At 52.0% G+C, this 27,902-nt stretch overlaps 8 protein-coding genes across 8 annotated transcripts; 3 read left to right on the top strand and 5 right to left on the bottom strand.

Moving 5' to 3' along the window:
- The first annotated feature begins 266 nt into the window (after window positions 1-266).
- On the top strand, window positions 267-3,469 carry SMAC4_06312 (uncharacterized protein). Its single transcript, XM_003345863.2, has one exon. It carries the CDS (start codon window positions 1,161-1,163, stop codon window positions 3,207-3,209), a length of 2,049 nt encoding a protein of 682 aa, XP_003345911.1. The 5' UTR covers window positions 267-1,160; the 3' UTR covers window positions 3,210-3,469.
- A 1,978-nt stretch (window positions 3,470-5,447) lies between these two features.
- On the bottom strand, window positions 5,448-7,532 carry SMAC4_06313 (uncharacterized protein). Its single transcript, XM_003345864.3, has 3 exons — window positions 7,252-7,532; window positions 7,054-7,179; window positions 5,448-6,983 (listed from the first exon to the last, which is right to left on the bottom strand). Exons 1-3 carry the CDS (start codon window positions 7,345-7,347, stop codon window positions 5,661-5,663), a joined length of 1,545 nt encoding a protein of 514 aa, XP_003345912.2. The 5' UTR covers window positions 7,348-7,532; the 3' UTR covers window positions 5,448-5,660.
- Window positions 7,533-8,624: 1,092 nt separating this feature from the next.
- On the bottom strand, window positions 8,625-11,932 carry SMAC4_06314 (uncharacterized protein). Its single transcript, XM_003345865.2, has 3 exons — window positions 10,989-11,932; window positions 10,768-10,911; window positions 8,625-10,704 (listed from the first exon to the last, which is right to left on the bottom strand). The coding sequence occupies exons 1-3, from the start codon at window positions 11,051-11,053 to the stop codon at window positions 9,036-9,038; spliced, it is 1,878 nt and encodes a 625-aa protein (XP_003345913.1). The 5' UTR covers window positions 11,054-11,932; the 3' UTR covers window positions 8,625-9,035.
- Window positions 11,933-16,884: 4,952 nt separating this feature from the next.
- Window positions 16,885-19,672, bottom strand: SMAC4_06315 (uncharacterized protein). The gene is made up of 4 exons (XM_003345866.2): window positions 19,172-19,672; window positions 18,967-19,070; window positions 17,886-18,907; window positions 16,885-17,830 (listed from the first exon to the last, which is right to left on the bottom strand). Exons 1-4 carry the CDS (start codon window positions 19,206-19,208, stop codon window positions 17,767-17,769), a joined length of 1,227 nt encoding a protein of 408 aa, XP_003345914.1. The 5' UTR covers window positions 19,209-19,672; the 3' UTR covers window positions 16,885-17,766.
- Window positions 19,673-20,095: 423 nt separating this feature from the next.
- Window positions 20,096-21,329, top strand: SMAC4_06316 (uncharacterized protein). The gene is made up of 2 exons (XM_003345867.2): window positions 20,096-20,534; window positions 20,603-21,329. The coding sequence occupies exons 1-2, from the start codon at window positions 20,400-20,402 to the stop codon at window positions 20,762-20,764; spliced, it is 297 nt and encodes a 98-aa protein (XP_003345915.1). The 5' UTR covers window positions 20,096-20,399; the 3' UTR covers window positions 20,765-21,329.
- Window positions 21,330-21,376: 47 nt separating this feature from the next.
- SMAC4_06317 (uncharacterized protein) lies at window positions 21,377-23,816 on the bottom strand. Its single transcript, XM_003345868.2, has 2 exons — window positions 23,470-23,816; window positions 21,377-23,377 (listed from the first exon to the last, which is right to left on the bottom strand). Exons 1-2 carry the CDS (start codon window positions 23,585-23,587, stop codon window positions 21,747-21,749), a joined length of 1,749 nt encoding a protein of 582 aa, XP_003345916.1. The 5' UTR covers window positions 23,588-23,816; the 3' UTR covers window positions 21,377-21,746.
- A 572-nt stretch (window positions 23,817-24,388) lies between these two features.
- SMAC4_06318 (uncharacterized protein) lies at window positions 24,389-25,417 on the top strand. The gene is made up of 2 exons (XM_003345869.2): window positions 24,389-24,744; window positions 24,837-25,417. The coding sequence occupies exons 1-2, from the start codon at window positions 24,489-24,491 to the stop codon at window positions 25,205-25,207; spliced, it is 627 nt and encodes a 208-aa protein (XP_003345917.1). The 5' UTR covers window positions 24,389-24,488; the 3' UTR covers window positions 25,208-25,417.
- A 60-nt stretch (window positions 25,418-25,477) lies between these two features.
- SMAC4_12838 (uncharacterized protein) lies at window positions 25,478-27,585 on the bottom strand. Its single transcript, XM_066091100.1, has 3 exons — window positions 27,267-27,585; window positions 27,081-27,206; window positions 25,478-27,008 (listed from the first exon to the last, which is right to left on the bottom strand). The coding sequence occupies exons 1-3, from the start codon at window positions 27,513-27,515 to the stop codon at window positions 25,878-25,880; spliced, it is 1,506 nt and encodes a 501-aa protein (XP_065947797.1). The 5' UTR covers window positions 27,516-27,585; the 3' UTR covers window positions 25,478-25,877.
- Between the last annotated feature and the right edge of the window lie 317 nt (window positions 27,586-27,902).

Raw genomic sequence — 27,902 nt, 5'->3', positions numbered from 1 at the left:
GTCTCCCTCGTTTCTCTTCCTCGTCGTTCCTCCTCGACCCAAAGTTGGCCCGGTGCCCCCTTGTCCCCTTGTCCCCTTGTTCCCTTGCGTCCATTCTTTGGGTGACTTTGCCATTCAATCGGGCCCGTCTCCTTTTGCGACTCCTCCGGCCTCAGCGCTGCCCCCAAACCCCCTCAACTTCAACCAACTCCGCAGTGCCTTTCCAGCACCTCCCCTTACAACTTGCGTGACAGCGCCCATTCACCCTCCAGCACCCCCCATTTTCAATCAACTTACAACCAACTTCTCAGCAACATAATCCGACCAAAACCATTCCGAACCACAGCGAAACCTACATTTTCTTGCTCTTTGAACTCCGCGCTTTCACTTCGCACTTGTTATTATTTGTTATTATCGCCTTTCCGACCGAGACTTTGACTAGTTCTCGCGCGCTCTTCCGGTAGTTGCTACCTAATCACCCACCTCCCTCACACTACCACGACTTCCAGTCTGCTGTTCTGTTGGGCCAGCACCCAACACTTTGCACCTTCCGACTGCCACCAGTTGTGACTCGGGTCGGACCCTGCTTCGTCCTCGGTTGGGTCTTGGTCGCGGCCACATCATCAAAGCCAAGCAGCCCACTCCGCCAAGCCTTCCCGGTTCCCTTAAGGTCCCCGCCCCTGCGCGCTGCTAGCGGTCTGCGACTCGGCGACTCTGCGTGTGCGGTGCGGCCTCTTGTCAGTTTCCCCCGGCTGTGCCGAGCTAACCTGAAAAAGGCAATCTCAACAATCAACTGGCAACTTCCGATCCACACAAGGCGATCAAGCGGCCCCCTGATTTCAGCGAGAGTTGAAAAGGACCCATTTGCTCTTTCACTGGGTTACGTCAGCCTTGCCTGCCACACGACCCAGCAACAGGCCCACTCGTCAGCTGCTGCCGGCCTGCCACGCGTACCCGCTCGGTTGCCCGTCCAATACGCAGCCCCCTATTCGGCCTGTTTATCCTATTCGCTCCCCCTTTCGACTAACACACCACAACCACCACCATTTGGGCTATCAGTGTTGCTGCTGCCTGCGAAGTGTCGTGACCCTTATATCACGTCTTCCGCCCTTCTTTCCTGATATATCATCGGGATTGCTGCCTCAGAACGCATATACACCCGAGATCTTCCATATCACCACATGTTTCCTTTCTGGACTACCGAGTCAAGGGGAAGTGACAAGGCCTTAACGTTAGATGCAAAAAGCCATCCTACACTTTTGGATCGTGGCGAACCATCCGTGTCCACCGTGTCCGCCCTTCCGACCGCGTCGGGTCTTCCGACGCCCATCTCTCCCGCACCCACCCACTCACTGAAGCGAAGACGGCCCAGCGCTGTTGACACCGCTTCCCATGTTAATGGTCACTCGTCCTCAAAACGCATCAAGACAGAGCAGGATGGTGGTCTACCTTCACCGGCCTCGGCCTATGCAGATGGGGATGAGGCGGCAAGGTCGTCTACGCCCGCCGCCTCGGGGCCCAACCTAGAACGTGCAAAGGACGTCATCCAATATCAATTTGGACTTGAAATCCTCATGAAGCATGACGAGCTCCGTCTTATCAACCAGGAGCTGGCCAAGTGTCAGATTGCTCTCGAGCAGCTTCGCCGGTGTCATCTCATCCCCTATCCTGTCCAATGTCCGACACCCAGTCAGATGCTGGACATCAGCAGTGGCGAGGGTCCTGCTCTTCAGTCGAAACCAGGAGAGTCCGTACCGAAGTGGGCGCCACCCTTCGGGGTTGTTGACGGCCCGTATGCTCGGCACTACGCTAAGTGGCTGATACCCGATCCCATGTTTGACGGTATTCAACCGGAACCAGTCGTGGAGACTGCCCGGGCAAGGAACGCCGTCGCTGAAGGCAGAACGACGAGGAATAGCATGTCTGACGCAGGTGGTCTAGGAAAACAACGCTCTGCCCGTGGACAGGGCACCCAGAAACTCCAAGCGTTATCCAGTGGATATTCGCATCCCAAGGACAAATCATTGCCTTGCATTGTGAAACGGTCGGATGGGTTGACGGTTAAGCTTGTCTGCATTGATTGTGAAAGGTGGAACTTCTCGAGCACGCAGGGCTTCATCAATCACTGCCGTATAGCCCATCGGAGAGACTACAAGAGCCACGACGAAGCCGCCCTTCATTGCGGGCAGCCGATTGACGTTGATGAGAATGGAGGTATTGCTCCCGAGGAAAAGAAGCCATCGTCTGCCATCGCTCCAATCGCCCCAGCTACTACCAGTTCCGCTTTGGTGCACCCGCTGGCACGCAGCGAACCACTCTCGGAGCAGCAAGCATACAAGGCATTGCTCTCGCGCATCAATGCGTCACTCGAGCTATACCATGCTGGTCAGCTACCGGATGTGAAGAAGATCCCAACGGCTCCATCAGCATCGAACTCGGCTTCCCCCAAGTCACAAGGCTTTGTTGGGTCGTCTGAAACGCCGTTTCTGTCGAAACTGATGCAAAAGAAGAAACTGGGGGGTAATCTGCATGATAAGGTAAAGGATGCAAAGACCAAGGTAGATTGGGACGCAGTTCTTTCGCGTAACGATTCTGAAGACACCGATCAGTCGAATGCTGCAGAAGGTGCTACGAGCTCCAAGAAGGCTGCTGCGTCAACAGCGCGGACATCAACCGTCATGCGTAAGCCGGCCTCGTCTACCATTTCTCCTCCACCGTTTTCCAGGATTTCCACTTCCCCCGTCCCTCTACCAGCAACGAGCAGAGGTCGTGCTCCGGCCCACTTGGTCAGCTTGCCCATCACAGCTACTAGGCAGAGCAACCCACCAGATCTTCCCGAGACGCCTTTGTATGAGGACGATATGGATACGGAATTGAGTCCGAACACCGTCGCTAGCAATAATGCGCCCTCACTTGTTAGTGATGATGGGGAGTATGATGATTCCGACGATGGATCTTCCTCCGACACCAGCGATGAGGCTGAAACTCGGTCCGTCCCGGATGTGGCAGAAATCAACATCGAAGAAGAGGTCCATGACGTGGTTGTCGCGCCTAGCGCCCCAATTTGCCAGCACCGAAAGGAAACCACGACCGACAGAACAGGTACCGGAAAATTCAAGAAGGACGAGAGCCGACATGTGACCTTTGTGACACCTATTCCTCCCCCGAAGCCGAAAACCAAGGCTAAAACCACGGCTAGTGGCGGGAACAGACGCAAGCAGAAGTCTTAGGAATGTGATCCTCTTGGCTCTTCTACAGCTCGGGAATGAATGATGGTTCAACTTCGGTTCTGGAGGGGCTATGTCGTTGCGTCGTCAGCTTGAGCAGGCACAAGCACCTCCATATATACGTACTATTTACGAGATGTTACTACACATATTTTTAATGATGAGATGAATGAGAGAACAGCGTTTTCAGGCTTCGGAACAGAAAGAGAATGCCTAAAGCTTATGAAGTTAGGGTTCAGCGGAAATTGTGATTTTAGGAGGAGGGTATTTTTCTTGACCTTTTCTTTTCTTGTCCCTCTTAACTACTCAGACTCTTATTATAATTCAAGACAAGATAAGAACGGCTCAAACCAAAACAAAGCTCACCTGTATTTTATTTTTCTTTAAGTCATCGTACTATATTGAAGCGATTCTTGTCGCTCCAGTCTACTTGATTTGGGAGGGGGCTGAAGGGGGGGGGGGGGAACGAAAGATTGTCATCTCAAAGTGACCGACCGTGTTAGGCGAACGTTCGAACAGCTGGAATGAAGGGGAAAGGTACAAAGCAAGTAGACCACGGTTATATTATGAGTTTGTTTGGCCAACGAAATGTACATACTTTGTCAAGGACCCTCCCCCTTGATCATATAGATAATCATGGACCTTTTCAAAACCAATTGTCTACAGTCTTCTTGCGTGATGACCGGAATGCCTGACAAGATGGTTGCAGGACAATGTCTATCTCAACCAAGGCTTCTTTGAAGCGATGGCTCAGTACCTCGTAACATGAACAGATACGCATATACAGTTCGATGTTGGTTGTACATATGTTACCTAGCTTGGTCCTCCAAGTGAGATATGTCATGCACCCGTTGAGACGTCGGAAGGTCGGTACAAGAAGGCCAAAGCAGAATCTGAAACTACATTATCTGCATCAGAGGTACACAATCACAGTAAATTCAAGTCTCTATATAGACATGGGGATGAACACGTAAACTGGACGTACAACCGCGTCATGAGTTTGACCAGAGGTCTCAAGCCAACGAGCTTCATAAGCAGCGCATTGTATTGAGTAAAGGGATCAGAGGTAACTATTGGATATCGGAACCCTGCATATCTGCCCCCATCAACCCATTTGAATATATCATCAGTATCCATCCCTTCTTGTGTTCTTCTCCGGGAAGCTCGCGAGAGGGATTCATTTCCGTACTCGCCTTCGATGTTGAGTTGAGTTTGCCATCAATGCGCATCTCAAGCGTAACGAAGATAACGTGAACTTGTCTGGTAGGTATAAAATCATATACGGAGGCATTACACCAAGGCAGGGAAGGGTTCTTACATACTGGATTGGCGCAGGTCCAGCATATTTTGGCAATTTCCTGCGTCCCTTCCTTCTTTGGGTATGTTCTCGCTGCGAGAGTTCCGTCGCAGCCTGCTACGCTTCTCTTCTCCCTGATTCTGATTAGTCTCGTCCTTGTCTTTCTGATATAACGAAACTTACTGTTTGACTCTCATCTCAATGCGCTATTTCTTCAGCTCATCGAACAATGCCATATATATATATATATATGAATATATGTGCTCATGCCTATGTAGAGGTTTGTCTGGTGCCCATTTCACCACTCGTCAATATCCCTTGATATTGTCTATGCGCTAGTTCCCTCTTCACCCGCTTCATGTTGACGTCTCCAACCTCGTACGACAGTGGTGGTATCATCACCACTGTAACCACCTTATCGTGGCCCAACGACCCAACCCATGCTGGCTTGGATTTTGAGAAAAGCATCTGGAATGAGAACACCCACCTCTTTCATACTTTTCTCCTAATGCGTGATCCTAGACGAGCGAAGCTCCCTTTCCGCTGGGCCATCCATGGCGCAGTTCTGTACATCTGGCTGGTCCGAGGGACAAGTGGGTATATCCAGGTATATCGGTCTCAGTCCGAGTTTCCTTGACGCATGTCATGGCTCCCTACACCTCGCAATATTACTGACAATTAGAAGGTCTTTAAGGTTCATGACGAGGGACATTGGCACTAGGTTATTCAAGAAGGCCTTGGCTAGGCTTTGGGCCCCGGAACTTCGAGGAAAGAAAACATCACGCTAAGTATGAATGGCATGTGTCGTGGACAGCCGGAGTTTCACGTCCGTGGATACTTGGCGTTCCAAACTATCACAGAATGAAATTGACATCATGATAGATAGCTATCGAGATAAAATAGTATAAATAAAAGGGGGTATAAAAAGGGGGGGGGGGGGGGGGGGGGGGTATAAACGAAGTCATGCCAAATAAAACCAATCCGACCAACTAACTAACTAGCCAACCCAGCATCAGCGAGCGTGTGTCGTTTTCAATTCCATGGCATGGCTCTTGTTTTTCTTTCTTTTTGGCTTATCACATCAGTTCTTGCCTCATCTCCTCAGCTTTCATCATCGTCATCATAATCAGACCCAATTTCAGGTAAATGCCACCCTACTAGTTGGGTAAAGCACCCTTCTCCGGAGCCACGGCCGCGGGGACAGCAGCGGGAGCAGCAACAGGCATCTTCGCGTCACCCGCAGTAGCATAAGCAGGAGGAGCGGCGGCGGCAACCGGAGCCTTGGTGTCAACAGGCGAGATGTTGGTCGGGCTGGAAACTACACCAGTGTCATGGGGGGAAGGCGGCAGCGTCTGGGCCTCGTTCAAGGTCAGGTTGTTAACCCCAGCCTCGAGCCTCTTGTCCTCGACGTCCGGGCTGGGAGTAGTGAGGGGCGTGGCTACGCCGGGACCAAGAGCACCGGTGACATTTCTAATGACATCGAACCACTTCTGGGCTTCCGCGACGCTGTGGGCCTTGAACTGCAACTCCGAGGTGCCCGCCAACTTGCTGGTGATGCCCTTGGACTTGTCCTTGCCCTTGACGTGGAACTTCTCGTCTTTGGGGGCACCGATGATGGCATCGGGCAGATAAATGCTGAGTTCGGGCTGGGGGTCCTTGTGCATGGGGTCGTTGTCCTTGAACTCGTGGAGGTACCTGGCAGGGGTGACGACGTAGTAGCTGGTGTTGTAGCCCCACGAGAGCTTGTTGCGAGACTTGCGGTCGAGCGAGCCTTCGATGAGCGCCCTGGTAGCGGGGTTATCGTTGTTAGGAACCGTGGGGAGGATGTGGTTGAGTTCACGGGGAGGTTCGTTTTCGTCCACGAGAACGTCGGCCCTGCGCTTACGGAATTCCTGCCACTCGAACTCAGGCGGAATGTTCTGGGCGGTCTGGAGCACTTGGGAGTAGAGACCACGAATACGCTCAGCATGACCACCGGCGAGCCCATTGAAGTCCTCCATGGCCTTTTGGATGCGCTTAACAACGTTGGTCTCGAAATCCTTGAACTGGGCTTGGGCGGTGATGAGCTCGGTGCGATGGCTGTTTTCATCTGAAATCTGGCGGTAGAGGCGGTGGATGACACCCTGGCGAAGAACATAGGGATCATCGGCCGGAGTGAGGTCGGCGCCGCTCGCTGGGAAGGAGGCAACGTGCTGGGCGAGCAACTCGATATGCTTTTGGGTCGTGTTGCGGGACTTCTCGACCGCCTTAGCGCCCCTGTTCAGGCTGTGGGAGAGCCTCTTGGAATAGTCCTTGATTTCGTTGTGCAAGTTCTTCAGGTCTTGAAGGACGGTCTCCTTGAGGTTCTTCTGCGTCTCGACGTTACTGGTGATCATGCCCTGGGTATTGGCGCGCAAAACCTCGAACATGGTCGCTACACCGACGACATTGGTGGATCGCTGGGAGAAGTGATCTCCTTCCCGCAGGGGATGGCTAATGGTCTGCCGAACGTCGTAAGTATTCATAAAGCGTCGTGACACAGAACCATGTGCTTGTAGTGGGCTCCCTTACCTTCAAGACCTTCTCGTATTCCTTGGCCTGAGAGTGGTGAATCTTCTCAACGGCCTCGACATAGTCTTCGAGGTAGGCGACGGCGTGCTTCCATGCTCGGAGACGTTGGACGAGAATACCGGCGGTCTGGTATACAAGCGTGTTAGCGACATTTGCCGTGTAAGTGTGCAAGATCTAGCGAGGGGCTTGGAGGCGTACGCTGTTGGGATCGAACTCGGGAATGGCCATGTCATCGCTGGCGGTGCTTGTCATTGTTGTTTGCCTCGTGGGCACTGTCGACGTGTTGGCGGACATGATTTGCGCTTTTTAGAAAAAAAGTTTGCTCCTATCGCGAGTCAAGTGGAAGATTATGTATGTAGATATCTGCTCTACAAGTAAGAGTCGTCACTCGTAGTGGTTTGTATTGTGATATGGAATAGTGTCGCAGAAGCCCCTTTTATTTTAGAAAGAGGAAGTCTTCTGCTAAAGTTGTACTCGGCTTAAAAAGATCACGCAAGAGAAAGGGGCAAGGATGGGTTTAAAACGAGTCCAAGCGGTTGGGTTCACAGCCTGTGGTGTTCGTCCCAACCCTGCGCAAGTGGGTGACCAGCTGAGTCGGCGCGCGGGAAGACAGGTGGATGAAGTCATCCAGACCCTGTTACGGAGGGAACCTTTTTGGCCCAACCTCGCACTCTTCACGTTCCTCAATCCCCCGTCTTCACGAACTGAACCCCCAAGCAAGCTGGGCGGTGGAGTATCCAGATCACAAGGTGGATCTCTTGGAGAGACTTGGAGATGTGACCGTCTCAGCCCATTGGCCAATCGGCCGGCATAAGTGGAACGCCTCTTGGGATAGTGCAGCATCGGTGCAGCGAGATACAGGCTGAAATGGGCCATGTGCATTGTTCGGTACAGTGATAAATAAAAGAGAACACTGTGACACTTTTGGCACACGATCTGATTCTCCACGATGATTGGCAGCTTCCAAAGAGAAGCTCAATCTGAAGCCGAACAAGTCGATTCAACCCTGCGCGGATCATCACAAATGGTATGACGTATGTCTTGGCCGTGGGGCATCTGCACTCCCCAAACCAGCTGAACTGCGGTTCTGGACTGCATTGTCTCCCCCGTTGCTCCCTTCTCTCCCGTGGAAATGGATGTGGCGGGGTTGAAGAGTCTTGATGTCTTGCCCACTTTTTTTTTTGTTCATGATGATCGTATTCTTTTTCTGTATAATAAGCATTGATACAGCAGTCGCCTTTCCAACGTGCGAAAGCTAAAGATCTTCGATTAAGTTTTTGGTGCTTTCCGGGGTAACCACGCAGGAGAGGATGGGAAAGAGATGAGCGCGATTGTCAAGAATACCACCATGGCCTTGACAGCGGCGATGCGAATCTGTCTCAAATGACGTATGACGGGATAGTCCAAACAAGACTCTTGTCAAACAACCTAATGAAGGACGTTGTGACCCGAACCCGTCCTCCTCCATGTCCAATTCGAGCGGCGCGCCTTGCCGTTGTCTTGTCGCAAGCCGCAACATGGTCAGGTTGCACTGCGTTACATCGCATCTCATGCATCACATGGCATTATTTTCTGGCCTTGAATTTGACTGTGTAACAACATCTCAACATGTAGTAGAGATGTTATTTTTATATATTGTTTAACAGTAAGTTACTCGGTATTGTCCATTGTGAGGAGGGGGTATCAGATTCTATGTAGATGGTAGTAAAGTGCGGGCGCCGCCAAACCATCTTTCACCTGCCAACAAGTGTGTTCATGCATAAGCCAGTTCTATCGCCATCCATCCGCCGTTCCTAATCCGCTGTTTTTCCCAAATCATACGCGCCCAACGAAGAAAAAAACCAATAACCAAAAGAAACCAATTGTCGCCATCCCAACCTAAACTCCGTGCAAATATGCGTTATTAATTGACCAGTCACAAACAAGCCAGATCACCATGGGTTCTGATCGCGAAAGAAACACATGCCCCGGCAAACCTCTACTCAATTGGCCTGCATCATTGACGAGTGCCGTCTGCGATCTTCAGACTCTGAATGGGAGTGGCCGTGGTGGGAATGTGAGTGATGGATGTGTGGAATGTGCGAGAGTGTGAAGGCGAGCCGTGATCGCGTTGATTTGCGCCGAGGCGGTTCCGGAACGAAGTTGCGTTCTTCCACTTTGCTTGCGCCGTCCCCAGCCTCGGAGTGGCCAAGTTCTGGTGACCCAGGAGTGGTTGTCCCAGAAGCGCTTGTCGCAGCCACGTAGTCAGGCAGAACTGTGCCCTCGGGGTACATGATAGGCCGAACTGGTGTCTTGACCGCCGTGTGGTAACTCGGGACCTTGCTGAGCTCCATTATGCCCGAAAAGTCCGAGTGCTCTGGCGTACGACATCCTGACATGGTCTCGGCGACGATATTGTCGTCGCTGTTCTGCCGGGTTAAGGGTGCCGACGGAAGAGCTGAACTGTGAACGCTGTCCACGGGGCCATTATTTGGCGTGGCAGCCTCCGAGTCTCCATCATTCCACGAGGTGCTGCGGCTCGAACGCTCCAGGGACATACTCTGCAACCTAGACGTGAGTGCTGCCGGGGGGACCGCCGTGCTATGGCTGTGAAGTAATGCTGCGAGATTCTCGACCGATCCTGCGCGAGAGTGGCCGTACAACGGGCTCGCCATGCCAGCCGGCGTCTGCAGGCCCGTGGGTTCCATATCTTCGTAGAGCTGGTCTAGTGTATGTTCGTCGTAGCTTGGAGGAGGAGCGGCAACCACATCCCCAGGCGTGGTCCCATTAGGCATCTGCCTCACCAGGTTGCCCTCTTCATCCAATGGCATGTTGGGGGAGATGAAGATCGAAACAGGCAAGGTTGCGCGAAGTTCCGAAATATGCCCATCTGGGTTGTGCAGAGCGAGCACCACCTTCAACTTGTGGCGCACCTTGATTCCGTGAGCGTTGACATCCTGCACACATTTGCCTAGCGTCCGTGGCAAGTCGAGCCCTGTGTTCATGACCCATCCTTCCTGTCCAGTATCCTCGATGACATCTTGCCAGTGCTTCTCCCTCTCGATCGGGATTTTCCAGACCGATACTTCCCGTTCCTTCTTGTGTTCGCGGATACCGTAACCTGAATGTGACTGAATCATGAACTCGTGAACCTCCAGCAGTCTGATGGTGATCTCTCCTAGCTCCAGGCCCTTCAAAAGAGGCGTAAACCTGGTTTGCAGAGGAATCGTGCTGCCAAAAACAACAGCCTTCTTGGGAATCATGATTGAGTACTCAACCTTGTTTGGCCAGATGTTTTCCACGCTCATGGTGTGAAGAAATTCTAGGGTAGACGGGTCGAGTGTTCGGATGATGCGCAGACGTTTGTAGGCGTGGAGATCGTAGGCCAGCTTGCCTCGTGCTACCGTAGCCTTAAGTTTGTAGGTGAGACTCGCTTCGCGGAGACCCTCGACACTCTCAGTCATGTCTCCCGGCAGCATCAGCTCAAAGGGCCATTCATAGTTTCCGGCGGGTAGCGTAACACCCCTGGTCATGAGGCCATTGGGGCTACTGATGGACTGATTTTCAGCGCCGATGCCGACGAAGGGTTTCCATCGGTGTGAGTATATCGTCGTGGTGCGGTCGATCTTGTGGTTCGATATTCCGGCGGCGGTAACTCGAGGGTCGTTCCAGCTGGGCAGCACCTGTTAGCTTCCATCTGACATTTGAACTCTGGGCTCCACTCTGTGTACTTACCTCATGCGCAGAGTTCCTGTCAGCCTTAAGTGGACGTCCTCGATCTTCAGCGGCGCTGGTAGACATAGGACGACGGTGCCTTGCAATAGTTGGCCAGCAGATTCGTGCTCATTGCCGCGGAAGACGATGAAATCGTTCTCGAGTCTGTGTTGGTTTTGGTTAGCCGCCGTCTTGGGCACAAAGTCAAAATGCAAACGGCGGGCCGCGGCGTCAAGGCATACCGGATGTCAAAGTAGGTGTAGGCATGCTTCCCTGTCACCGAAGTGAAGGGATTGGTAAACGGCATGGCCGGCTTGTGGAGAGTGCAGCGATACGGGTGTGGCCTGGCGATGTGTGGGTTTGGTGTTGTCGGAGAGACAATTGCGAAAGGCGGTGGATATGGCCAAAAAATATGTTTATTTTCGCATCAATGGCAAAGCTCGAAAGCGAGATGTAGGGATGTAGTGGTATGCGGCTATTAGGTAAACAGACGTAGTGGCGACGCTATGAGCGATAACGGCGCATGGTATTGGGAAAGAGAAAGAGGTTGCTTTATGCAATGTCGAGAGAGTAGGTATAGTCAGGGATAGATATGGGAGAGAGGGCAAGCAAACGAGAGAAATGGGCAAGCGAGAAGATACGGAGGTAAAAAGAAAGGATGACGAGTTAGACACTCGAGGAAAAATAATGACAAGATGCAGACGTGATGGATCCGCCGAGGTACCAGGAAGGGCGGGCCAAAGACTCTTGCAGAGAACAGACTCTAGAAAGGGACAGGGATGGGAGGGCGAGTCAAGTGTGGATAAGGCGGAAGAGAATCATAGGCCGATGGGCAATAAGATGGGGATCGTGATGGGTCTGGAGGATAGGCGGAATCGCGGGAATGGCATGCCCTGTTCTCATTCATGTTCACCTTCTCCGTTGCCATAATATCTCCACTCTTCAGACTGTTCCAGGTTGGGAAGTGTCCCCTTTGGTCACCTCGGCTGGGACCGTGAAAGAGGAAGGCTCCATGTTTAAAGAGGAGCCATCCGGACCTACCTCCTCAACCTTGGACTCGCCCACTCACGACCACTGCATGGGCGCAATCCTCCACTGCGTGGAAGGTCGTAACGGCCACTGAACAGGCGATCACTCGGGTGACTGAAAGCAGCAACCAAAAACCTCAGATATCGATGAGGGAGAGATGGTGCCTCTGCCTCTACCACTGCATACTATGTATAAGTGACTGTGTTGTATACCAATGTACCGGGACGAGAGACGACTGCGTTCAGGAGCGTGACTAGGAGGATGCTACGCTTCTGTGTTGTCAGATGTATCAGGACCAGGTCGAAAAGGTACTCCGGCTGCAGATACTACCGACTTCGAAAACAATGGTACACTAGCAGCGTGGGTTGCCATCCACACCATCTGTCTAGCGACATATGGACATGATACACTACCTGCATCCCAGCCTGCCACCCGATTATGGGCGGTGTTCCATTTACAACTTGAGCTTGATAAGTCTATCAAGTCGGAGAGCTTGTTGGGATGGTATTGACGCAATGGATTAGCGCCATCTGTCACTGAGACAGTTGGTGATGGGCATGGCCACAAAGACACATGAGACTGAAACCTATCGACCACTGCCCTGAGACGGAATGGCATCGGGATATTGGTGGGGGCATGTCGATAGCGTCATTCAGGATGGATGGGCTTTCCGTGCACCCGGTCATTGCTGGGCTGAGGTAGAAGTACCCAGGAGTACCTGCGCCTGCAGGGAAAAAACGGAATGTCGAAAATCGCGAGGGAAGGGTCGAAAGAGAAAGGCTGCGGGACCTGGGCGCCAAGAGGTCGCTACTCGGTAGGGTTAACTCCAGCTGCTGTAGCTTTGACACTAACAGCAGCATGGAAGACGGTCCCTTCTTATTCCCACGTCTCACACACCGAAAGCTACTATGTATATCCCTCTTTGCGCATGAACATACGAGATGTTCCATACTCTTCCCTCAAATGCTCACATAATCCCATGATATTATATGATTGTTAGCGCTCGAAATTCCACCAGCACATTGGTGCCAAAAGCTCGGCCTCGCTGATTACCGAGTCCTGCGGACTCACGAACCTTGGTCAGCTTCTAGAACGACTAAACGAAAACCTAAAAATGCCCCCCACGCCGGTAGTACACTAGGTAGAATACTGGATAGGCTCATGGGAGAGGTACACCGAAAGTTCTCCCAACTGGGTAGGATGGACACCACAACAAGCGACGACACCGGCAAACGACGCCGCTGAGACCAATCAAAGGTGTCTGTCATTGCCATCACACGTTGGCGAAGCGAATCTCGATCCGTTTTGATAACTGTTGGTCACAAGCTAAGTTGATGATAAGAAGTGCCAGTTGGGTTCCAGAAGCCCAACTCATTGAGCTCTGTTTGTTACAGCTAGTATGAGAATGTGTTGGTGATTCTTTCCCTCAATTCTCCCCGGCATTGAACCTCTCTCTCGGATCTATCTGGGTACCTCTAGAATGGTGATCATGGCGCCATTGACGGAAATTCGAATCAGCCCATCAGATGCAGGTGTCAGTCAAGCAGGTCGAGGCATCAGCCGTTTTTGCTTTGCGACGGGGTTCCATCGGCAAATCAGACAGCGAGCAGACCTGTCCGGTACGCATGAAATGGCAGGTCCCCAACATGTGCAATATCCACAGAATGAAGGTCGAGCCGTTCGTCTGCAACTCTGGCGTCGGATGCCGGAGACGGTCCAACGAGAAGTCCCGATTGCCGCAAAGTGGACTGGTGGGGCGGGCCCTCCTTGTCCGAAACGCGGTAGACGATGCCGACTGACGCCGAGCCACGCGAGCCTCACTGAAGCCAGGAAACCGCTGCTCCACGGGCAGTCTAGATTGCTTCCAGGCTTCAGGGCTCCATTTGATACAGGAACCAGATCTCCCCGGTGTTGCCTGTTCGTCCCTTCCTTCAACCCACGGCGGCGAAGAAAGTAAGCATAGTGTCTAGTAGGTACCATGGAACGAGCATTTTCATTGACAAATGGAGGGAGCCATTGATAGCCGACAACGGTTGTTTGATCTTGTTCCTTCCAAGAACAGAAGTCAGCACCAACATAACATTTTCCGACCATCGGTGGCCTTGAGACTCAGAGCCGATTGGCCCTGGAGTTATCACTGCCGCACTTGTCGATCTCCCGGGCGTTAACCTTCAAAAGCCAAGACGAGGCAAAGCTGGAAGCGAATTCCAACCAAGATCCAGATCCGTCGTAAACACGAGCGGCCCGAACAAGTTTTTTCTTTTCAATCATCCACTCTAGCCGGCCCTTTTCCTCCACTGAAACCTCCATATCAGAGTCCTGTCCCATACAGATGCTTGAGTCATTATACCGCAGCAAACACAAAAAGAGCCCTGGATCAGAAATTTCTAAACACACCGCCAGATGTGGGCGAGATGCCTCCTGCGTTGTGCAGGTGGGGAATATGCGATAACCCTCAGAAGCTGAACTTTTAGGCCAGATGGCGCCCTCCTACTATTCACGCTCACACCCGGGACTCTTTTGAAGAGGCTCTGATAAGCTCCAATACGGTATCACGCCATAGGTAGGTGCCCTTTGGGTCCATGGCCTCTCGCCGAGGATAGACCCGGCGGAGTTACGGGGTGTGAGCCTTAAGCCTTTGATGCTCCCGTCGTTGCCGTTCTCGTCAGCCCTACGAGAAAAAACTTGAACTTATAAGGGGCCGCATGGACGCAATCGAAAAAAAGCATTAGCCACGCCCCTTCAGTGGGCCACCGGCGAACTGCCCCGGGCTACGTTCCAGGATTGCGGAACACCACGGGCGATACTACAATACACTTGCAGAACTTGCCACTACTTGCAGGTGTACATACCAAACACCAACAGTATCGTACACTACATGAGGCATCATGCAAGTTCATCTTCGGCCCTTCTTTGACGGCATTTGCCCCTGCATTGCACTACAATCCCGTCCCACTGGCATGCTTCGGGTACACTATCTCACTGTCTGGTAGTCCATCAACTAATCACTTCGTTGAATTCGCAAGCACGGTCAATGTGTCGGGCTGTTTGCGGCGTCTATTGAATGGCCTGCTGTGGCATCTCTTTGCCGTCGCTTATCGAGCAGCTCCCTTCCTGTAACCGGTCCACAGATCTCGCTGCGATCTAGACGCAGCATGACACCTAACCGTTGCAATTGATATTTCTGAACGGAGAACCGAGCTTTTAGGTACTCTCTGGTGTGTACTCTTGACACCTCCATGCATCATCGGCCGACTCTTCCAACTTTGTCATGAGAACCGGCATTCCAGTCACTCAACTCCCGGTGGCCGGAGTTTAAACAACACCGATGTTTGCACGTGCAAAGTTTCTGGTATAAAGCCGCTCACGGCACAAACGTAACGTTCGACTACCGACGGACCATGGTCCAAGACCATTACCGGAACGTACCCGTTACCGCGGCGGGGGTCGGACCCACCTTCTCTTTGGTTGCAAGCCCGAGTCCAATCTTTACCATTCATTGAAGCATGTGAAACCGGCGTGTCTTTCAACAACGAAACAACGACCAAGGACGAGCTTGAGCCAGCCAGCCACTTGGGTCCTTCCTTAATTCTGTCTACATTACAGCAAGTACGTATTTTTGTATTCTGTCTCCCAAAATCGGAATCACCCGTTCGGCAGCCGGAAACTGTCTAGTGTAGAAACATGTGCAGGCCTTTGAACCTCCTATTGGCCCGTCTCATCACATGTTTGTGATTCGCGTGAACGGAACAACAAAACCAACCTCGACACCCACCCACTCAAGAGAAGTGATGATCCAAAGAGCCGGTGTTATTTCCGTCCCGTCCTGGCCCTTACTTTGACGTACATACGTGTACACTACACGTTACAGGACAAAACCAACCCAGCTGTTATGCATGGAAGTGTTCCAGAAGCCCACCATCCTACTAACACACACACACACACGCCCACACATACCCGGTAATGGCTTGGCGTGCGATATCGCAGGCTCGAAGGAGGTGATGCTTTCTGATATACGTGATGTGAAATTCACTTTTGACTTGGAGAATGTGATGGAATACGATTTATGACGAGTGAGATTACCTTATTTGAAGCTTGGTTGGATTACGAACCCCTCTTTTTTCGTCCGCTTGCTTATCAATCGAGTGATTAGCAAAGGGTCTGAACTTGAAAAGTGGCAAACCTGACTGCGTATAGAAAGCTATGGAGGGTTGGTTGCAAGGGAAGAGAAGGTTTTTGAAGAAAAGGAAACTGGGTACGAAGCCTACCAGAATTAGAGCGAGGTGAGCAATAAGAAGAGTAACCTATCGGTTTTATCTGCTTTATTCCTTCATCGTGACGGGTGCGTGATGGTGATGATTCATGACCGCGGCATGGTGGTGAGCATGTCATTTTGACCGTCGGTATAAGATCAACAATATATGTGACTGCTCAGCCTCCACCACTTGCGTCAAACTCGTCAAGTGAAATATTATCCCCATCTCAGTAAAACAACGCAGGAAGCTCGCTCCATTATCTAAGCGCCGCATATCAAGGTTGGTCGGTTGGTCGGTTGGTCGAACAGATTCGACCTTTCAGTGGACATGTGGTAAGATCATTATATCGCGAACCATACCACACAACAACTTACCGCACCAACCCGGACGAAAAGCTGGAGCATGTGATTAATTGTAGGTAGACACATTCTGAGGCACGCCTACTTCATAACAACGATGTATATCGGGTTGTCTCATGCTCGGAGGCAGGATATATATCACAAATATCACAAAATAGACCCTCGCGAAAATAAAATCGAAAATATGTAAAAACACATCACACATGAAGGTAACCCAGATCTCAGAACCAAAGACCGGTAGTCTAGCCTTTTCCCATGCATCATCGCGATCACCTCCAGGGCTCAAGTCATAGTAGTATTGTCATCCTCTGTGATCTGACCATGGTAGTATAGCCCGCTCGCGAGCCTGGCTCTTCCTGGGGTCGCACGACTACGGCATTATTATGCCCGTCATATGCCGTGGCACATGATTTCTTTAGTGAATGCCATCTACGAACACTACGCACCCTTGCTATTTGAAAGGCGTTATTCCCTGGAACAGATCTTCGTGCTATAGGTGATCTGCATGAGGGCAACGAAAAGCGACACATGGTGATGGTGCCTTTCATCGAGGTCATACAACAGAAATAGTCTGGCCCCCCTTACTCACCGGTATATATATGTAGCTTATATTGCAGTTTGTATACAACCTATGCTCTTCTCCGTATCCTTAGTACACTTTGAGTCTTGATTATTGGACTGCCGAGCTACGTCTCTTTTTCGCTTTTACAATTTATGCTGATAATAGTGCTACTAACACTCTTTGTTGCCAGCTAAGATACCCCAACACAGAGAGATTGGGACGCATAGATAGTGCAAGAAGCAAGTACCCAGGATTTTACGGTATTCCTCATGCGAGCCTACCGTCAAGATGGAGATATTTCAGTAACAATGTTGGTTAATTATTTTTCATTAGAGTTCAGTCAGGTCCAACGTCTTCCTGCTTGCTTTCCAACCAAGTGCTGCCGTAAAGTCTGGCTCGACTCAATATCGGCCTTCTCCCTTCCGCTGAATCCAAATGGTTCTCAACCACAGGGACTTCACTACATTGCTGAGCCTCCGTCTTCATGAAAGTTCCAAAAAAAAAAAAAAAACGCCCAAAAGAGATGTAGAAACGCAGAGACAAGAAAGTAAACCAATTCCATGCATGTGGTCGTTAGAAAAGGGAACGCCGAGATAAGAAACGAATCAAAGATAGCTCAAGAAAGTCGTAAGGGCCAATCAACGTAGCAGCCCTGGTTTTACCAAATAGGGTATCCGCTCATGTGGCTTGTGTTGTGGTTCTCTTCATGTGCTTCCGCACGCGGATGTGTTCAAAAGTTCAGGCTGATTCCCCGAGGACTCATCGTAGGTCGTCTGTCGCAGCCTCTCTGCTTGGGTATATCCACTTCTTCTCCTTACTCGATCATCTTTACGTAGTTGCTCGGGAATGTGCCGTGCCTTGTGCCAATCATGCCAGTCCTATGGAGCACGTTAGTACTATGCATGCCATCAATATGCCAGGATGTGTACTTACCACCAGTCGTTATCGCTATCGGTTTTCTTGAGAATGGTGATAATCTCGCCCTTTTGGAAACCCAAATCTCCAGGTTGGTCCGCATTAAATGTGTAAAGAGCAACGGCCTCGTTCTTCTTCATCAAGGCTTGTTTGCTCGCGTAGTTCGGCTTAGGCGCAGCCGGACGCCCCGGACCAACCTTCTTGTCGGCGGCCCCCTGCTGAGCCGCTGCCGCCCCGTAGCCGCCGCCAAATGCACTTCCATTAGTATCGTATTGTACCGATGATCTGTTATTCGAGAAGCCTCGAGGCTGCTGGTCGTACACATCATCCTGCCACGTGGAAGCGCGCTTAGGTCGGCCAAACTCATCATGTGCTTGTCCTCCTCCCGATGCACCATGACCGACATCGCGGGTCTGGCCCTCGCCGTAGGCATTTCCTGTCCTGTTTCCCCATACCACGCTGTCATGGGTGTTGTCGTAGACGGGCTGATCGTTATACATCCGGTCGTCGAAGGACCCAGAGGACATGCCAGCAAAGGTCCGTGAGTTAAGAATGCTGAGAAGAGGAGCGGCCTGCGGCGGGGGGCGCTCGGCTCCCGAAAGGAGCTCCTTGGCGGAAACCGGACGACCATAGAGCTTCGCATTGGCGTCCTTCCGCTCTATTATCATAGAACCTTCGAGAGAGACACCCGCAAACAAGCCCTTGGTCTTGGAGTAACTGAAGATGCCAGCTACGCTTCTCAGCGAGGCGGCTCCAGCGGCCTCGGCATTTCTACCGATAGGCCCCGCGGCGACCGAAACATTACCACCAAGTGTAAGTGATCCAGCCTGGGCGAAGGTTTTTACGGCGCTCGCATCGTTGAGAATGAAGACGAAGTCTGTAAGCTCGAAACCGATCTGACCGCCGAAGCCGGCACCACCCGTCGCAATGGCGGTGGGTGCAGACCAGCTACCGTCGGGGAGGCGGGCGACTACCAGACCGCTACCGAAACGGGCAGAACCGAGGAAACCAGCCTTGATGACTGTGAGGATAGCAAGACCCTAAGACAATGTTAACCACCTGGTAGCTTTTATCGAGGTTCCAGGGTGCTGTTTCGTACCTTGGCGTTCGCGAGCACAGATGGCGGTATCACCTTGTCGGGACCAAAGGCTTGTTTAGGCTCGATGAACGAGGCGAGAATCTTGCCGCATTTCTTGCATTCCGCTGTTTATAGACGTGTCAGTTGTCGGATTTGGCAAAGCAAAAGGGACAGGGTTGCGGGGTCAGGCTCTGAACATCACGGAAACTCCGGGACACAAACTTACACGAAAGAGACGACGGAAGAGGGTTGTTGATACCCATATTGGTATGTCGAAACGGGAATCCCTATAGCAGACTGGCGCGGGTCTTGAAGTGCGAGGGCGTGTAGAGTGGGTGTGGTGAGAAGTGGTGGGATGCGAAAGCGATAGCAAAGTATTAGGAAGAAAGAGAGGGAGTTCGTCAGAGTCAGTTCTCGGGAAACACTGGCCGATCAATGCTCTGCAGGCAGACTGGCAGGCAAGCAAGTAAGCAGGTCAGCCCAGTCGAAATCCTTGGGAGACTGGAATTCAGTGGTGTAAATGCGAGGTTGGTACCTGGGCGTCCCCACACCAGCGGTTTGTCACGAAGCTGGGGAGATCCTTGGGGTCACTTTTGTCCGTAATGGATGATCTTCTTTCGGAAAGATGGATTTTTCAAGGGTAATTGTTTGACGGCAAGTTCGTTCTTTGCCCTTTCACAGATTGAGCTATCGTGAGCAAAGTTAAACATAAGTATTGGCAGACAGGTGGAAGTACCTGGAAATGGAGAAGCGGGAGCTCGTGCCGCGCGTCATGTGAGAATTGCAGCGCTGGACCCTCGCAAAAAAGGCATCCATGATGCACTGGGCAAGCGCTGGGCAGTGCAGTTGCTCCTGTCCTGCATTGAAAACCCCTTGTCCAGCGGCTGTTCGTCGTTGACACCGACGGGCTAGGACCACACCAAAAGTCGGGTACGGTGGACCACGAGCAATGGAAGACTCCAGCAGGCTCCACCTAAAGAAAAGGACCCCGCATTGGCCATGCAAGTGCTTTACGCGCAGCCACACGTGAAACATAGAAACTGACATCATTCGCGATTGTGAGGGGCCGTAGGTGTGGCTGGTGTATACATCAACAAGCCGACCCGCCCCCGTTTCCCCATCATGATGGATGCATGATCCCGGTGTCCTTTGTGTGCGTCTGGAACCTGCTGCAACCCCCTTTCGATTATCTCCATAGCACCCGGCAACAACACCAACCTCAACACCACGGCTTCATCACGACAACAGACACTGCGAGACACCGAACTCTACACACGCGCGTGTGACACAACACGGCGTTAGACCTATCATATACGAAATCCCGCCATAATACCGAGTCCCTAATAACACTCAACTGCGACGACTGAACCTCCAAACACGGCCGCTGAGCGAGCCACAACAAATAATAACCAGAGCCACACCCGCAGCACAAACCCAATTTTCCATCACCAAAAATGTCCGCAACCTACGAACGCGAGCGCCAAAACAATGCGCGCCTCGATGAGCTAGCCTCCAAGGTCTCGGCCCTGCGAGGCGTGACCATCGACATTTACGACCAAGCGCGCAACCACGAAGTCATTGACCAAACGGTACGGTTCCGTTTCCTTTTACTCAGCACAAAAATGACCAACTAACGCTCCTTACTAACAAACAACAGACCGATACCTTCTCCTCCATGGGCTCTCAACTCAAAGGTTCTGCCACCCGCCTAGGCCGCATGGCCGCGTCGGGAAACAAGGTGGCCATCCTCAAGCTCTCGGGCATTCTTATCGGAGCCTTTTTGGTTATTTACTATCTTTACCGGATTTTCCTGGGTTAAATGATTGCCTTTTGGGGAAAGTTACGACGTGTGAGGTGACTACCTCGCTGCAGCATCGGCTGAATCCCGACTACATACCTGGAAACGGAAGCAAAAGAGGGATGTTCTGTGTCGGGTGATTCGGTCAAACACGGAAGAAAAGATGGAGAGGGCGGAACGATTCAAATGATGACAAGTGGGATGCGTTGATGAGCGCATGCGTGCGGATCCTGGATGGGACGGGAAAACGATGCCCGGATGGCTTGTTGGGCTTGGGTCATGGTGGTTTGCACTCGCAATTTCCAGCAGACTCGCTTCGGCATCGCGAAGAGGAGGGGTAACGGAGGTTGGAGGTTACGCAGGACCGACGCGGTGTCGGTCAGTGAGGTGCGACTTCTTGGTTTGAGGACTGGGCTTAATGTTTTCCACTTATCTCGACAATAGGCGGGTAGATTCCAAGGCATAGCAATGGCGTTAACGGTTGGGTATCATTGGATTTAACTTGGGGACCGGTTTCAGGCACTTTACAATGTTGTTCGTACACATGAACCAGAAATCGTTATCTCTCAGTCCTATGCTGCATTTGGAATTCAGAATCCGACACGCATCTTACACGATAGGGGGGAGATCCTTGCGTGAAAGCTCATTACTTTTGCCCTACCAACGAACAACCACCTGTTGTCTAGAACGTAATTATACTAAAACAGAACATGACTTGCTAATGTGTAAATATGACTATGCGTGGTCCACCTATCCCCCAATTTGTCTTTGCATGTACCATCATTTGTCTAGCTTTTTCGGAAAGATCAGACTCCCACCAGCATAATTAAGGCCCACTGCTAGTTGAAAGCATCCCCTTCCTATTTAATCATGTATTTGTAGGGTGTGCATCAGGCGTGAGGACAGGGGCGTCTCACAACAAAAACAAAGACCCCTATCCCCTACACCCGGTTACCCCTGAACCCCAGACGGGATATCCTGTTGAGATACCGGTCTAGGCCTTCTATTGCCAAACGTTTGAGAACAGATCGTCACTACCGCCAAACCCGGTGGCTGGCTTGCTTCCGCTGGTTGCAGCCGGTGTAGTGGTGCTGCTCATCCAGCCCCCAAACTCCTCATCCGCGGCCACCTTGGGTGCAGGCGCAAAACCGCCCGAAGCACTGGGAACAATAGGTTGGCTTGCAAAGGAGCCGCCGGTAGTGGAGGCAGTGGTGGTGCTGCTACCCCATCCGAAATCGTTGGAAAGAGGGATAGAGGTGACAGGTGCTGGCTTCGGCGGCTGGGGAGCCACAGGCTTAGGGGGCTCAGGGGCGGAGGCCCACTCGTTGGAACCCCACACGCCTGCATCTGACCAGGCATTAGAGGTCGAAATAGAGGCAAGAGGGTTTTGTGTTGTTGACGTAGCGGCCGCAGGGGCGGAAGTGGTAGCGGCGGGCTTGGAAAGGTTGAATGCGGAGCTGAAGTCAGATGAAGGCTTTGGGGCAGCGGCCGGGGGAGGAACGGTAGTGGTGGTGGCTGGCATAGAGAAGTCGAACAAGTCACTGAGGGCGGAGGAAGTTGGAGCGGGCTTAGAGGGTGGCGCAGAAGGAGTTGAGGAGAAGCCCAGTGGGCTGCTGATAGATGTCTTAGGCTGGTGGGAGGATGTGGCGGGTTTAGAATCAAAGAAGCTGCCGCCGCTTAGGCCGGAGAAGGCATTGTTGCTAGTCTGAGACGAGGGTCGGGGAGATCCAAAGCTACCGAGACTGGCGAAGGCATCGTTTTGAGCGGGCTTGGGGCTAACGGCTGGTTGGCTGTTGAAACTGAGGCTGCTGAAAGCATCATTAAGCCCACCAAAAGCATTCTGGGTCTGGGACATATTCGGGGAGGACATGCCGCTCAGTCCACCAAAAGACCCGGAGTGAGAGTGTGAGGGCGCGGCTTGCTGCTGTGGGCGAGGTGCGCTGGCATAAAGAGAAAGGATGGACTGCTTCAAATCAGGACGCGACTGGCTTGCACCACCTGAAGTACCCGTCGTACTAGCGGGCCTTGGGGGCGCTGCAGGTTCCGTGCCGAAGAAATCCAGTCCCAAAAGCGAAGCATTCGAAGTCGTAGCCTTGGCCGGGGCAGGCTCGGCCTTTGGAGGGACCTTCGAGGCTGTTGGTCCGGTAGTGCTGGCTCTAACCGGAATCGGGTCGGCACCTATGAGGTCGGGTACGGGGGCCGGGGCCTGAATAGGGGCGGGGACAGATCGTGAGGTCGCAGTCGGAGTGCTGGACTGGCTACGAAGAGATCCGTTTCTCTCCAGAGTCTGCTTCTCCTTCACCACGCTCAGAGGGACGTCATCGTCGCCCTCAGCGTCCAGTGTCGAGGGATCGGGCATCGGGCCATCCATTACCCATCTCTTTAGCTCGTATTTAGTGCGAATAAAGTTCTCGATTTTCGATTCGGAGGGAACATGGCCCTGAGCAAGCTTGGCCTCCCAGTACTTGTTGGCGCGGGCATTTCCCCAGTTCAAGACGCTCTGTAGCTGCTCGTCGGTCCAAGCATCGAGATCAACGGACTTGACACGGCTGATATGTGTACCCATTCCACGGTGAATGCCCGAGCAGCGAATGCAGATAAAGACGCCGAGGTTCCAGCTGGCCCATCGTGGATCTGTGTGTATGCATATTCTTAGTAAAGCGGTCTGGTGCTAAACACCTAGAGGTTGTACGTTGACGTTGTTGGATTTCCCAGGAGAGACTTACGCTTGTTGCGCTTGCAGTCAGCGCACACCTTGTTGGCCTCGAGTTTCAGGAGCGACTTGATGGTGTTCTGGTTCTTTGCTGCCCGTTCGGCAGCGGGGTTCGGTGGGCGTCGAGACATGGCGATGTATAGGCAGTCGACAGTTGCTTTGGCCAAAGGGTTTGGACAGAAAAGGGAATCGGGACCGGTTGGGATTTGGAGGACGGGTTGCTGTCTAGTCTTTGAAATAGTCGGATTCAGTGAGCTGTTGGTTGTGCGAGTTTAAACAACGACCTACAGAAAGGAATGGCTGGCTCGGACATATCAATGCAGAGACTCAGGAGTTGTCCTCCACTGCAATGCGCCCAGGCCCCGTCAACGGTGGGACCGCCACTATCAAGGCCCGACAAGGGTCAGCTGGCGCTGTTTAGACAACACCGCCCTTTGATCGAACCTGGGGTGTTAATCGCACACCAACCTGCAAGCCACCTGTGGCTTGGAATAATAAAATGGTACTTCTTTTACATCAACGAGATACTTCATCCTTTCCCAAGCTTCTCTACAGTGATATACCAGCACTGCAGCGTTGGGGACACTTGACGGATTTGGTAGGCGGATATAGGGCTGTCTACTGCATCGGCAGTTATCTCTTATAAGGCTTTTTCATCGTATAGTGAGTAGGAGTAGTCGATACCTTCCATCGGATGTCGGAGGTCACAGCCGAGCCATGAGAGAGATCAACTGCCGCTTTGTTTTCCATACCTTGACGGGATCGAGTCTCTGACGCAAGACTTCCCGATCCCAACTTACAGCGAGAGGACACTAACAACACCCCGTCATCGCTGGGGCAACTTCTCAAGACATGCATAGAAGCTGCAGATAAATCCATATCGGTTCGATCTCATTCGCATGTGATTTGTAATTCCTAAATTCCTGACCTCACAGGACAACTCCAATTGTAAATATCAAGCATTCTCATATTCTCTAAAAACACCTAAACACTTGGATTTTTCCAACAATCCAGCAACAACAGTTGACCTTCATGCGTTACTATCCCCAAGCCGTCAACTTCCTCCGCATCCTGCGCACCTTGTCCACCTTCACACAGAGGCCCCGCATACCGCAGCACTCATTGTTATCAAATAGAAATATCATCCTCCTAAAGTCTTCTATGCCTACGATTCCCTTTCTCAGCGGCTTCTTCGGTTCATCCTCATCCTCATCCTCTTCCAACAAAATGCCCGAGAACTACCCCGTCCAAAAGTCCGCTGATGAGTGGCGTGCGGTTCTTAGCCCTCGTGAGTATTCTCAAGTGATTGCAGCTTAATCCAAGCGAAATCATCATCAAGCACATCAAATCACGGAAATAACTAACCCCGAAAAATCCCAGAACAATTTCGCATCCTCCGCGAAAAGGGCACCGAACCCGCCGGCACCGGCAAGTTCGACAAGCACTACCCCTCGGCGGGCGTCTACACCTGCGCCGGCTGTCATGCGCCGCTGTACAAGGCCTCGCACAAGTTCAACTCGGGCTGCGGCTGGCCGGCCTATTTCGACAGCATCCCGGGCGCCGTGACGCGGCACGAGGACCGCGCGTTCGGCATGACCCGGACCGAGATCGTGTGCAGCAACTGCGGGGGGCACCTCGGCCATGTGTTCAAGGGCGAAGGGTTCAACACGCCGACGGATGAGAGGCATTGTGTGAATAGCATTTCTTTGACGTTTAGTGAGGATGAGACGGCCGCTGATAAGAAGGAGTAAGAGTGGGAGTGGGGTGAGATTTTAGTAATCTGGATGGGATGTAGGTATGTTTATAGCGATGAAATATCAGATCGCCGTCAAGTGTTTACTCATGGGAAAATGAGTTGTATTCGGGTAGAAAAAAGAAAGAGGAAAAGTACTATGGACTTACAGCTGGGTTGAACGCACAGCGTACACGGGAGCCGGGGGCAGAATGGAAGGGAAGGGGGGGATACCGACAACCATGACCACTATGCCATTCTACCAAACCTGCCATATCTTGGATGGCGCGGGAATTAATACACATACCATGCAGGAGCTGGGGTGTGGGATGTGTCCTTTGGGCCTCAGACAAGATGAAGAGTTGGGATGGAAGACAGGCGGGAGGGCAGCATGTCAAACATGATTCGCATTGAGCAGCAAATCCTCATGATGACGGGAGTGGGCAATCAGGGCTTGGCCTGATCCGTCGGATGTTGGTTTTAGATCATTGTATTCTTAGATATTCCCCTCCGTTTGCCTACATAAACGTAACCATAACACATAGACAACGATATTCTCCTCTGCCAAAACCCCATTCAGGATACCCTATTATACAGGATGCGATCCATCTAGCCGCAGAAGCCCGTCCAAATAGCAAGACCCAACGCAGGGAAAGCTGATCATCCGACAGCCCGAGTGCTCAACAAGATCATGGAAACCCACCAGAAAATACTCTCTCTCCCAGACTCATTGTAGGATCCGGTAAGCTTTGAGTGGTTGCTGTAAGCGAAGATGAGGCAAGATCTGTGTGAAATGTGTTGACGGTCGATCTGCTCAAGAAAACTGGAGAAGGCGCACCCAGAGTGGAAGTCTCTGCAGAAGAGGGAGGTATCGCTACCGGATGGGGTGTACTTTGAGTCACAGGCCTTCCTGAGATGAAAGGCACTCTTGGGGGAAAACGTGGCCCTACTCCAGGTTTGGACAGTCGGCGGAGCGTACCGGTGCCGACTGGCTGCCCTCTCATTCTCTTCCTAGTGGCGGAGGCTACCACATTCAGGTCTAGATTACACACTCTCGCATGTCTTATCCAGATTCTGATCTTCTCCCTAAGGTCGAGTACCAAATCACTCTCTTCTTTGCCCCTTCTGAGGTGCTCGTTCCATAGATGAGTGGCTTTCGTCAAGCCAGCCATATACTGTTTGGTGAATTTTGCTAAGCTGACCTCCGGCCTGGGTTGCAGTCGCTCGACAGGGGAGTCGCGATCGAAATCTGCGGCACCTGAACTCAGCCTCGAAGGCTGCCTAGCAATTCTTGGTCGTGCCTGGTAGGTGGGCGCTGCTTCTCCTACAGGAAAAGATGGAAGTCTCCGGCTTCTGGACCGAGCGATGGGGTTCGATTTCATTCTGCTGATTTTGTAGACACCTTCTCCAAGTACGCCGGGAACTGCAACGGTACTTGGTGAGCGTTGCAGGAAGCTTCCGGGCACCAAGGCTTGTTGCGGTTGCTGAAGGTAAAACGGTTGACTAAGGTACTGGATCGGCTGGGTAGTCGCCAAAAATTCTGCATTGCTCATTGAATGCATTTGGTGTGGATTGGTGGTGTCCATAAGCAGGCCAGGATGTGCGTTGGTGATGTATTTTCGGTGTCGCCTGCTGGATGACTTGGTCACAGTCAGAGGATTGATTTGAGGAATGGGGGGAAGGCCCTGCTTCTCTCTCCTAATCCAGAAACTGTGGCCGAAGCCATGCCTGCTGGATGCCATGGTCACTTCCCACCGCTTCATTTCTCTCAGAACGTCTTCAAAGTCGGAAGTGCTTTTCATCGAGAACAAAAGTGACGCCTATCTCTCATTCAAGTTCATCTGTGGTTAGCCGTGTCAGAGTGCATCGTGTCATGGTTTTCAATCACTCACCCTTTCTGGCCCTATAGGATACCAAAACATGAAGGCATGCTCAGAAGGCGAACATGCGGCGGTACACTGCGAAGGATGGTCCCTGGTTTTGGCAGCTGGGGAAAAGTCTTCCAGATCCAATTTCACCTATGATACCAGGCTTAGAGCAACACTTCATGACGGGAGAAAATGGGTGAGAAGACTAACCAGCTCATCTGCTTTGTCCTTGACATGTATCATCAGCTGGTGGTGCCAGATGGGCATCTGAGAGTTTACCCCAGCATTGTAGGGCAGCCCACGCGATCGATCGAGGTGGCTTTTGAGGACTAGTTGTGGATCTTTGAAATTGTTGTGGCGCTGATTGATGAAGACATCTTCAAGCTCAAACCGGCGCAAAATCGGACTGATGGTTACCGCTGTTTGCTTTTTCGGCTTCGTGCTCTTCGAGGACGCCATCTGGATTCCTACAGTTCTGGTAGCAGCCAAGGCGACAACATGCCGGGATGGGAGCGGCTCGAGGTCTGCGTAACTACAGTCCAATTCCAACTGCTAGGCACAGCCGTGGAGAGAATCAAAAAAAAGAAAAGACTGGACGATGGTCGAGAGAAGCAAAGACGACGGAGAGAAGGCACTACGAACTGCCCTCCTCCTGCGTCGAGGTTTGGAAGAGAAAGAGAATTGAAAAGAGGCGGGAAGGAGCACTGCTCGAGAGTCGAAAGACCTTGGTCTCCGCTTCATCATGGAGGGATACATGTCGCAACGGAAGGTGCTCTTGGGCGGTGACTACCAGCAAACCTGGGGTTGTTCCTTCCCATGATGATTCGGTCTACAAGCTCGGTTTCA

Source organism: Sordaria macrospora, chromosome 7 (assembly GCF_033870435.1).
Source record: "Sordaria macrospora chromosome 7, complete sequence".
Lineage (NCBI taxonomy): Eukaryota > Fungi > Ascomycota > Sordariomycetes > Sordariales > Sordariaceae > Sordaria > Sordaria macrospora.
The sequence above is the reverse complement of the archived record's forward strand: the minus strand, read 5'-3'. Positions and strand labels throughout refer to the sequence as shown.